The sequence below is a fragment of the Marmota monax genome, unplaced genomic scaffold (assembly GCF_021218885.2).
Source record: "Marmota monax isolate L192 unplaced genomic scaffold, Marmota_monax_Labrador192_F-V1.1 WCK01_AAM20220418_F8-fsc00124, whole genome shotgun sequence".
NCBI classification, from domain to species: domain Eukaryota; kingdom Metazoa; phylum Chordata; class Mammalia; order Rodentia; family Sciuridae; genus Marmota; species Marmota monax.
In genome coordinates this window covers 1,457,207-1,469,361 of record NW_026692505.1, presented here as the reverse complement: position 1 = coordinate 1,469,361, position 12,155 = coordinate 1,457,207, and the positions used below count along the sequence as shown (strand labels likewise).

The 12,155-nt window shown below is 39.1% G+C and overlaps 1 protein-coding gene and 1 non-coding gene across 2 annotated transcripts in view; one reads left to right on the top strand and one right to left on the bottom strand.

Annotated features, from left to right (window-relative positions):
- Gldc (glycine decarboxylase) overlaps nt 1-12,155 on the top strand; it is an 86,236-nt gene that overhangs the window by 26,258 nt on the left and 47,823 nt on the right. Inside the window, exons 4-8 of the mRNA XM_046445817.2 lie at nt 2,755-2,919; nt 6,465-6,542; nt 7,522-7,669; nt 7,969-8,165; nt 9,663-9,759. Coding sequence (XP_046301773.1) covers nt 2,755-2,919; nt 6,465-6,542; nt 7,522-7,669; nt 7,969-8,165; nt 9,663-9,759 — 685 coding nt within the window. The remainder of the gene's footprint in view (nt 1-2,754; nt 2,920-6,464; nt 6,543-7,521; nt 7,670-7,968; nt 8,166-9,662; nt 9,760-12,155) is intronic.
- Nucleotides 5,297-5,370, bottom strand: Trnan-auu (transfer RNA asparagine (anticodon AUU)). The gene has a single exon. It is a non-coding gene; the product is annotated as a tRNA-Asn (tRNA).

Below are 12,155 nucleotides of genomic sequence, written 5' to 3'. Positions count from 1 at the left end.
ATATAGAAAAGAGACTGAAAGAAATGCACTGAATGTTCACTGTAGTTACCTTGAAATTTGAAGATTATGAGCAATTTTATTTTCTCAATAGTCATCTGAGTTTTCCAACTAATTACAATGAATATGTACAACATAATCATAAAAAAAGATAGTAAATATATCCCTGGCATACAGAAAGTAGTTAATAAATGGTATCTAATGTCTTTAACTCTTGGAACATATAGTAAAATAAAAATTAGTGTTATCCTTACCATGCAGAGAAAAATCACTGCTTAATATTTGGTTTACTAGCTTGTTTTTACAAATGTACAAAAATAGGATCATAGTATTTTATATTTCACTTTAAAAATCAACATTTTGAAAATATTCTAAAGTCAGAAAATATTTATTTAGAGCATTGTTTTCAATGAGTGCACGGTATTATACGTGTGTTTTAAATTATTTTACCATTCCTACTAGTGAACAATTAAGGTTGTTCCTTGTTCTCCCCATTCAGTGCTGCTGAATTCTTTCAGAACACCACTCTCTCCCTGATGCTTATCTTGTTCAAGGTCTTTCTCCATGGATATACTAAATCCTTGGTTTGTGCATATGCCTCTGTGTGTCTGTATACCGAACAGTGGATCTGAGCCAAATGGAAGTTTTGTGTTAGCCAGTCAACCTAAGCATGTGGCAGGAGTAGCGCCATGTCTGTCTTCATGGCGGCAAACGATGCATGAAGGTCTAGTCTGATTTGAGATCACAGCTGCCTGTTGTCCATGCCTTTTGTGTGACCCCATTTCTGTGCACATTCCCTTTTTAATGGCCTGCACTGTGCATTATGTGCCTCATTCATTCCAGTTCACCACTCACTTAGAATTTGGCAAAAACTAATTTACAGTTGCTAAGCCAGGGTATTCAAGGAATTAACTGAAGCAAAAATTTAACATAGAAAAGAGACTGTATACACACATACACATATATACATTGTTACACCAGCAAGTTTCTGGAAATTATTTAAAAGTCTTGATATTGTACTGCTTGCTAAGGAAAACTCCTCCTTACACTTTCCCTAAGTGATAAAATGTTTAAAATAAACAAGACCCAAAAGATATTGATTTCAAATGCTTCAAAAAGGAGCAGGGGGGTGAATGGAAATATTCCAAAGATGATTACCAGAATAGGGGTGAAAGGAAAAGAACTTTGAAGAAATGAAAAGCAAATCAACCACCAAAAACTTTTTTCTAAGACTCTTTTGACTTGGAAATATAAATATAATAGAGATTTTTATGAATGCCAGTCTCCTGCAGGAGCATGGACACAGACCTGATCCATGTTGGTGGTAGTCAGAGCAAATGGGTTTTTGGTTAAAAAAGTAGCAGCTCTGTTATAAGTCCTCAATCACCCCCATCCTATCACCTTATTTTATTTAAGACATTTAATAATGTCTTAAATAAAATAATAATAATAATGTCTTAAATAAAATAAGGTGATAGGATTTCACTCTGAAATCTGAAATTATTTTATTTATTGTCTCTTTTCTCCCTTAAGATGTATTTCCCTTGGAATCAGGGACTACTAACCACGCTGTTTATGAACCTGTAATAGTTCCTGATACTAAGAAGATAGTAAACTGGAGGATGGGTGAATGAATGAAGAAATGAAAAAAAAATGAAGGAACTCAAGGGGTTAATTCAAATATCTAAAGCCACATTCTTGGCTGACAGCTAGCAGTCGTAAGATTAGAATCCATGTCTATGGGGCCTTCTAATCATTTGTTACCCCTGAATTTTTTGATAGCTATGGAGTTAACCTTCATTGACTTAGTAGCTAGTGAGAATTCTTAAATGTCTATTAATTTATTCTTTCTTCTACGTCTTCTCTTTCTTTTCCTTCTCCTCCTCACCACCCCCTCTTCTCCTACCCCATTGAACCTGGGGCACTTTACCATTGAGTTACATTCCTAACCCTTTTTACATTTTTATTTTGAGATAGGATCTTGCTAAGTTGCTGGGACTGGCCTCAAATTTGCAATCTTCCTGCCTCAGCCTCCTAAATTGCTAGGATTATAAGCATGTACCACCATGCCTATGCCCCACAGATATCTGTTAATTTCCTAGGAATATATAGACTGTCTCCTGTTTAATATAAAAAGGTTTCAAGTATTAGATACTAGGTTCTTGAATGCTTTCCTATTATGAGCTGTGAAAGATATGTGCTTTATTTCGAGGAAAGATAATAGGAAGTGAGAGTTCTGTTTATAATATCATAGGTAGGCTCATGTGGATTTTAAGAGATAATTTAAAATGAAACACATTTGTACAGTAAGATCATTAAAATAGTAATGTTCTGCCAGGCACAGTGGTCATGCCTGTAATCCTAGTAACTTGAGTGTCTGAGGCAGAAAGATTTCAAGTTCAAGGACAGCCTGGACAACTTATTGAGGCCCTTTCTCAAAAAATTAAAAGGTCTGGGCATGTAGTTCAATGGCAAAGCACTCCAAGTTTACTCCCCACTGCTCACCCTTCCCCCATATAGTAACATAGGTTAAAAAAAATTGTAGAAGAAGAAAAATAAGTATTGATTATCCCCCCAAACAAAGGATAATATTATTACTATGATTTAATTCTAATCTCCCTTACAAAAGCCAAAAGCGTTGCTCATTGATGTATATTTCTCAAGACATTCAGGTACTGAATTCTAAAATGAAGGCATTTCGTGAGCCTCTCTGAGCAGCAGACACAGTTTGGGCATGGTCTTGTATTTCCCTCCCAGGGTCACCCAGTATACCCCATACCAGCCAGAGGTGTCTCAGGGGAGGTTGGAGAGTTTACTCAACTACCAGACCATGGTGTGTGACATCACAGGCATGGACATGGCCAATGCATCCCTGCTGGACGAGGCGACCGCAGCTGCTGAGGCAATGCAGCTGTGCCACAGGTAAGAGGATCAGCCTGGGAGTCCCTCCAGGACAGGGACATCCTCCAGTCCCTCTCCTGATGTACATGGGAGCAGGCTCCACTATCCCTGTCAGTGCCTTTGTGACTTGTCTCTCTCTCACACACAAATTGGTACACATGAGAAACAGCGTATCAGTAACATTGCATTAGTTAGCTGAGGTAACCAAAAGGTCTGATTGATATAATAAAAGCCACTATTGCTTAACATATAGGAAAGACATTTCATTTTATCTTACATAATTTTAAGATCAGAGGTAACATTATGTTCAGGAATTTTATGGCTGCTGGAGCTCTGGCTGTCACATCTGCACTCAGGAAGAAGCCAAGGATACAGGGGACTGCTAGCTATATATGCCCTCTTTAAAAAAGATTTTTGGAAGCCCCCACTCAACAACTTTCACTTATACTTCAATGGTCACCCTTTTCTGCAGGTGACCTGGGGAAATAAGTTATGTTTAGATGGGCACATTGCTGCACCCAACATGTTGGGATTCTGTTACTTTAGGTGAAGGGACAAATGGATACTGGGAGGAACTGGTTAATTTGGAATGTAGTATGTAATAAGTATCACACTCTTTTATGAAGATATTGTACTCAGGTTACATTTAATATCAGTGTTTTTTTTTTTTAAACCTTGTTTTCTTTTCCTATTTTACAATATATTGTGAACATCTCTTGATTTCCTTAGCCTGCTTTCTATGCTATATTGTCTCCATGGTAGTACTCACTTTCTTGGAAGCATGTGGTTTATTTCATGTCCTCCTATTCTTTGTTTCCATCATTTATTATTAGTAATAGCACTTCAGGTGCACCCCTGTAATAAATCATTGTCAAAACTTCTGATTATTTCCTGAGGATTCAGTTTTAGAAGTAGTTACTGGGTTGTGGTAATTTTTCTTCATTTCCTCTCCTTCCTTAATTCTCTGCCTCGTGAGTGTGTTAGAACATACCTTCCTGCTAGAATTCTCATGCCGATGGCCCTCTGGTTGGGAAATCTGCCCATTTCATGGTGTGTCCGTCTGATCCCAAATGCCCATGGAGTTCTACTTCTTGGGTCCGACAGATCTGGGGGTGGAAAGGAGAGGCCCAAACTCCCTCAGTAGGTGTGGAGGTCCCTATGGTGGATTCCAGCCATAGGCCTTTCTGCTCCCTGAGCAGCCTTAAGGTGCGTTCAGGTTCTTCCTTCTGTGGGGGATGGACAGCCACAAAGGAGTGCCATCCATCTAACCCTTGGTAACTATTCTCAGCTTTTATTATCATTTTTCAATTGTGTGGTACTGGGGTTTGAACCCAAGGACTTAAGTGTGTTAGGCAAGTGCTCTACCACTGAACTATATCCCCAGCCCTTTAAAAAAATAAAACATATGTATGTATATGTATTTGGAGAGAGAGAGACAGACAGACAGAAACAAAGACAGGGACAAGGGTATAGATAGGGCCTGGGTAATTTGCCCAAGCTGTCCTCAAACTTGGGATCCTCCTGCTTCAGCCTGCCCAGTAGCTAGGATTACAGGCATGAGTCAGTGTACCTGGTTATTCTCAGTTTTTCACTGATTTCAACTCCCTGTTCCTACCATCTATCCTCTCTCCCCCTCCCTCTCCCTCTTTTTCTTTTTACTAGGGACTGAACCCAGGGGTGCTTAACCACTGAGCTGGAGCTCTGGCTGGAGCTGGAGCTGGAGCTCTCAGACCTTTTACAAATTTTTTTATTTAGAGACAGGGTCTCACTAAGTTGCTTAGGGCCTCACTAAGTTGCTGAGACTGGCTTTGCCTCAGCTTCCTGAGCCACTGGGATACAGGCTGGATCACCATGCCCACCTCCCCCTGCCTCTTTTTCTATGTGGAAAAGTTCACCTCACACTTGTGGAGCCCAGGGGTTTCCTACCCTGATATATTCAGTATCCATGGGCTGTGCTCGCTCACACTCTGCAAATGCCTGACTTGTGTCTTCCCTTCATTCTCATTCCTTGGTGTCTGCATTTATATTTACTCTTGAAAAGCAGTCCTAAGAGCTTAGGTGTGTGCTTTTTATTTGTAGCAAAAATATTTTTTATATTTATTTATTTTATTAGCTACACATGACATTACAATGATTTTGGCAATTCATACATTTGAATCATTGGGGTATAATTTCTCATTTTTCTAATTGTACAGATTGCAGAATCACACTGGTCATAGAGTCACCTACATACATACAGCCATCATAATGTCTATTCTATTCTGCTGCCCTTCCTATCCCCCCTACTCCTCCCCTCCCTTTTAAAAGCAGGGGGTGAATCGGCTAAGGATGAAGACAACGATAACAACCATAAAGTCTATTTCTGGGCTACCCTCACGGTTCACAAAATACACATCCTCGTCCCTGGGTGGGTTCAAACCACCAACCTTTCGGTTAATAGCCGAACGCACTAACCGATTATGCCACGGAGACAAGCGCTAGCAAAAATATTTAAATAGTGCTGTTTCTGTTTGTACCTCAGGTCATTTAGGCTCTCAGAGAGCTTTTTCTCCAGGTTTATTTAGATTCAAACTATTAAGAGCACTGTGCATTGGATAACGAATCATTTTTGTATTTTCCCAACTCTGCCAATTCCTCTATTAATTTTATTTATTGTAAAATTTTGGAAAAAATTTCAGAAAGTTGAGTGGGATATAAGTAAAAGTAAAACCTGCTGTTTTCTTTTCTTAGTCCCCTGAAGCCATTGTTGATTATCCATTGTGTCTCCTTCTGGATATTAAGTGTATAGCACAATGCACACATATCCCCCCTCCCCACCCCTTTTCTTTTTATCCTAATGTGCTCATGATACCGAACTCTGAGCATCCATCCCAGTTTTGTTGCTTGAAACCATGGGATGGTAGAGAGCTCCCAGGGTTCAGGTTCCATTCTACTCTTTGTGGTCCTGTGTACCTCACAACCTAAGTCTTTTTCCTTTTGTATGAGTGAAGGAACTTGATTTAGATATATATTTTTAAAATGCTCCTTATGCCAATAAAATTCTAAGATGTATTTATTTATAAGATTTTTAAAAATTTTCACTTATATCTAACCATTGACCTTTCTGTCTTATTGTGATATATTTTTTTTAAAAATTTGAGCTGTTTTGCCAGGTGTAGGGTGCATGCCTATAATCCCAGCAATTTGGGAGCCTGAGGAAGATTGCAAGTTCAAGGTCAGCCTCAGCAACTTAACAAGACCCTGTCTCAATATTAAAAAACAATAAAAGGGGCTAGGTTTAGAGCTCAGTGGTAAAGTGTCTTTGGGTTAATCCCTCATACCAAAAAGAAAAAAAAAAAAAAATATATATATATATATATATGCGCCTTTTTAAGACTGATTTTACTAAATGGGGTTAGAATGGGAATTTGATTTAAGTGGAATCACAGTCAATATCATTAGGAATTAATGACTTGGTACTTTTTGTACTATGCTCAGTCTTTCCCTAAGTGCCATGTTTGCTTTGCATTCTCGGATACTTTGATTTTTTAATGTTCATGTTTGAATGTGCTTTTTCTTTTCAATAGACACAACAAGAGGAGGAAATTTTTTGTCGACCCTCGTTGCCACCCACAAACAATAGCTGTCATCCAGACTCGAGCCAAGTAATTAACTTTATCTGTTTTAAACCCAGGGTAATATCACACTCATCTCTTGTTCTTTGTCACTTGTAACCTGATTGGAGGTGAATATGCTTTTAATTAGGATCATTGTGCTTTACTTTCCGTCCTACTTTCTTCCAGGGGTTTCTCTGTTAACCTCACTGTCAGAATCAAAGGGATACATAGTGGGTTTAGTTGCTTTGTTTCATGGTAATTGACCAAGCTGTTTCATTGTCTTTTCATTTAAAAAATACATATATATGTAAATAGTATTTCAGAAATTTTAAAAAACAAAGGGGAAAAATAGAACTCACCCATAGTATTATGATTTTTTTATGTGTCCTCTGTAAACATCATTTATGGGGAATCTACATAATACTGAGGTGTAAACTGATGTAAGGTGTGTTGCATTTGTTTAGTTCTGTAATCAGATGCACAAACCTAACACCACCCCCATTTGTGTGCGTTTGCTTTCTCCTTTGGAAACATCAGGTGTTCCTCCCCCATCCCACACCACCATCCTGCACCCCTTCAGAAGGTTTTCTGACATATGATTATAGTTAGAGTTTAGAAATCTAGGGAAATTCTTCCTCCTCACCTTACTGATGTTTTCCCAATTACCTCCTAAAACTGATCCAAGGTCAAAGTGGTGGTGGCTCTGTGGTTTCAGCTGTTTTTCCTTCTGCCTTAGGAAGTGGTGCTCCTGGTTCTCTCTCAGGAGTAGGTTCTGATGGAAAGGTTGAAGGAGGAGAGTGCTAGGGGTAGAAAGGAGAGAGGGGAAGAAGCTGAGCTGTTGGATGCCCTTGAGTTGGTGTGAAGTCCTGTTACCATGGAAGGGCCAGGTGTGGGGTGGGGTGGGGCTGGGAGGACATCAAGGGAGGGCACATAAAATAAATGCTGTTTCACTGAAAAGAAACTGTAGTTCACTTAATTTTCCCTTGTAAAGCCAAAACATGATTGTTCTTTGTCTTATTTTTTCCAGATACCGTGGAGTCCTCATTGAGCTGAAGTTACCCCATGAAATGGACTTTAGTGGAAAAGATGTCAGTGGGGTGTTGTTCCAATACCCAGATACTGAGGGGAAGGTGGAAGACTTTACAGAACTTGTGGAGAGAGCCCATGAGACTGGGGTAGGCCGACCTCCTTGGGGGAGTTCAGGGAGGTGTGTCCCATCTTGTGTCTGTCTATCTATCCATCTTTTGATGTCTAATTTCTTTACCATTATCACAAGGAATGGAGAAACTCCTACCTATTCCTTTCTCTTGATATATTTTGTTCATAAATAAAATAGCAGGCCCTCTGAATATTTGTTCAAAGAATGAAGGAGCAAATGGACTTCACTGAACATGAACCAGCTGTTGTAGATCTAGTTATTATGTGCTCTGCTCTCAGGCGAAGGCAGCAACTCCACCCTTTCTTTTCTTTCCAGACCCTGACCTGCTGTGCTACGGACCTTCTAGCCCTGTGTATCTTGAGGCCACCAGGAGAGTTTGGGGTGGATATCGCCCTGGGCAACTCACAGAGATTTGGAGTGCCACTGGGCTACGGTGGACCACATGCAGCCTTTTTTGCTGTCAGAGAAAGCTTGGTGAGGATGATGCCTGGAAGGATGGTAGGGGTAACAAGGTAAAGCAGCTCCTGTTGCCCCCCCCCCGCCCCCCCCCTTATTGTGGTTCCTTTCCTGTTCCTTCTGATCACAAATGTTGAGTTAATGAAACAAATGTACAGTACAGATTAAGATGGGAGAGTCTGGGATATGAAGTAGTACTTCTCAAACACCCTAAATTTTGTACATATTTGAAGAAGTGTGTGTATAATTTACCATATATTGGTGTTTATTCATGTAAATGCATTCATTTAGGTTGACGAAAACCTTGAGACACTAAATATTTTAGGTGCATTTTGTGTCTACCTAGTTTATCATAAGTATTCTCATACCATATAGTTATGTAAAGAAAAGTGCAATGAGAGATGACAAAGATCACATTAAGTGATTTCTGTCACTTCCCAGAGGCGTCTGCCACTTGACATTGAAGTAATTTTCAGATGTACTTTCTCAAGTGCTTCTCATTCATGAAGCTTCTCAGATGAAGAATTCAGAGGACTGCCAGGAATATTACTGGGGAAATTTAGCATAATCATTTTGCTAAAAGCTCGACTGTTGAACATAAGTGATGTAAGGGTGATATAAAATTTTAAAATACTCTAAATTTGTGTAACAGCTTTTTAGTGTAGAAATAGTCTCATCAACTACTCTTGCATGAACTTATCTTATTGATGCCCTTTCTTCATCAGGGATGAGGCAGAAGGCTTTCTAATTTAAAAAGTTAGTGTGTTAGTTACTGTTGGCTGATTTTTTTAAATGGATTTTTTTTTTCTTTTTTTTTGGTAGTGGGGATTGAACTTGGGGAGTTTAACCACTGACCCACATCCCCAGCTCTTTTTATTCTTTATTGTGAGACAGGGTCTCCCTAGGTTGCTGAGGCTGGCTTTGAATTCACAATCCTTCTGCCTCAACCTCCCCAAGTCTCTGGGATTACAGGCAAGTGCCACCATGCCTGGCTTATTGACTGATTTTGATAATGAACTTTTTATCTTTCTGAAAAGTAGGTCCCATAAGTTATAGGTTGATGAAATAAAGATTAAGACTGATTCTTATAAAAATTTCCAATTGTATTAGGGAGGGGAAAATTTTAGAGACAAGCAGTAAGACTATTATGATTTTTTTTTTTTTTTTGTGTGTGTGTGTGTGTTAATAGCCATTCAGTTCTTTTCATACTTCTGGTACAACAATTTCAATTTTTCAAGTATTTTTGTTTTTCATCTGTTGCTGAGAAGCTCAGAGTGAAATTTAATTTAACATTATATTAGGCAGGGTAATCCTGGAAACTTTTATTTTATTTCCACATTTCTAGCCTCATTGTATATGTCTCAGTGCTTCAAAAGTATAAAATATATACCAGTTAGTCCTATTTAGAAGAGAAAGTTTTGGAAATTTCTTTTTGAACTCACACCCAAGTAAATTTTCTGAATTCAGTTTATCTGAGAAGGAAAGAAGCTGGTTTATGGCACCTCCTAGTGTTACAATTACCTGTGCTAACTGGACACATTATCTTGGTCCAGGGATGCCACCGGGAAAGAAGTGTATCGTCTTGCTCTTCAAACCAGGGAGCAACATATCCGGAGAGACAAAGCTACCAGCAACATCTGCACAGCTCAGGTAAATCACATATCTGACCTGCCTGCTAATCTGCAGAAGAGAGCTACCTTACAATCTATAGGAGTGAGCTACTCATTCATTCATTCACTCCTTTGATTACTCATTCACCGCCTGCTGAATAGTGCGCACACTAGAAGGACAAGATCTTAATAGGAAGTCTTGTGGTCTTGTCAGAACCAAAATAGACATCTTTTACTGATGTTCTGTGTATACACATGCATCGCCTATGTATTCACTTCATAAGTGTTTTAATAAAAAACAAAAAACATTGTTCATTTTTATTTTACCTAAAAATCACATCTTCAGATCTTGAACAGGCTAAGACCAAGGGACAAAGGGGCTACTCTTCACTTTTTGTTTACACGTATTTTAAGAGTGTTTATAACAGATGTGGATGAGGGTCTGTACCTTTCTTGGCCATCGGGCAGATTCATTCTGGGTGGAGATTGGGATACTCTATTTAGGACTGGAATGGACATGCTTTGGGAATGAGGTCTGCAAGGCAGAGGTTCTGGAGGGGATGGTTCATACTGGCCAACTGGTGTTGGCTATGGGGCACTTTCAGAGCTCATGAAAAGCATTCCTGAAAAGGATGGGATTAAAGGATGCACTTCCTGAGCTTTTGACCATCCTCAAAGTTGCTCCAAGGCTTAGGTAAGAGGGCTTTGAAATCCAGCCACCTCATAGGACAAGGTAGAAGACCCCTCCTGAGCATAGTATCCATGCTAGGTGCATCTTTTCCATTAGGGGTTGGGGAAAGTGAAAAATCTCACAGACACCTCAGTGGGAGGTATGGAATTTTTCTTTCAGAGGGTGTTGGCTCCAAGAATTGCCAAGAGGTTTTAGAACACGTTTCCACAGAGGCAGAGGATAATAAGGTCTTTCTGTAGTTGGTTCTACAGCCACTGGTCTTGATAATTTTCATCTGTTATTTTTCTTGCATTACTTTTTGCCTCAGGAAGGTGGCTGCCCTTTTTCAGGTGAAAGATCTTCTGATCATCCAGTGGCAGAGGAAGGAACCAGTTGTTAAATGCTTTACTTGCATTGAACAATAAATTGATCTTTATATGATGCCTTTCCTTTCTGTAATTTCTGTTCCGTTTTTTAAATTCTCTGCTTCTGTATCTTCTCTTCCTTGGGAGCTATCTGCTCCTGCCCATGACCTTCCAGAAGTGGTGTCTGGTCCTAAGTCCATTCAGGGACTCAGTTTTCTGCTTCCAGGGTTAAAATTCATCTTCCAGGGGAACTTGGGCTACCTTCAAGGAAGAAAAGTTTCTCCTTCTTAAACTATTCCAGTTCACATATAACTCATATTTCATTACTTTGAGTTGTAAAACCACCTTTTTTTTTTTTTTTTGGTAACCAGTGATTAAACCCAGGGGTGCTTAACCACTGAGCCATATCCATAGCACTTTTTGAGACAGGGTTCACCAAGCTGCTTAAGACTTCACTAAATTTCTGAGGCTGGCTTTGAACTTTTGATCCTCTTGCCACAGCCTCGAACCCAGGGCCTCACACTTGCTAGGCAAGTGCTCTACCTTTGAGCCACAACCCCAGCCCAGCTGGTGGCAATTTTTTTAAGAAAGCAATTATTAAAATTATGTTTGCCACGGCTGGGGATACAGCTCAGTTGGTAGAGTGCTTTCCTCACATGCACAAGACCCTGGGTTCAATCCCTAGCACCACCAAAAAAAAAAAAAAAAAAAAATTATGTTTACCCTTGGAATTGCCAAACTGTTTCATCTGGTTTTTGTCTTTTCATTTTGGTAGTCTTCTAATTTTCCATCTCTATTTCATGTGTTCCTTTTCATAACTGTTGCATAAAGCAGTTATTCATATAACTATTGTTCTATTTGTGAGCATAAAATTACCCTTCTTTGTTAGGAGATGACTGATATATTTTGAGTTGTTCCTATTGTGCTGTTCGTCGCTGGCCTTCTGCTTCTCATAGCAACTCTTTCATATTCTTCTCAATCCTGCATTTTTCCTCTTGGCATTATGGGGTCCAAATGGGGTCTTATTTTTGAATCACTCATAGGGCATGACTATTTTTTTTTTTAAATTTCTAGAAGTCTGTTAATGGGTTATTTTAAAAATCTTTCTATAAACTTGTGACATTACAGATGTTGGAATTCATCATGTTCTCATATTTCTCACCTTTAGCCAAAAATTGCTCATTTATTAGCTTTTCCAAAGTCAGGTGCATTGAGAAACAATATATATTTCATTAGCTTTTTTTTTTTATTGAGCTACAACTCACCACAGAATTCACCAATTTAAGGCATACAGGTCAATGGATTTTAGCATATTCACAAGTTTGTGCAACCATCATGAGTATTTAATTTCTGAACATTTTCATCACTCCAAAAAGAGACCTTTTCCCATTAAGCAATCAT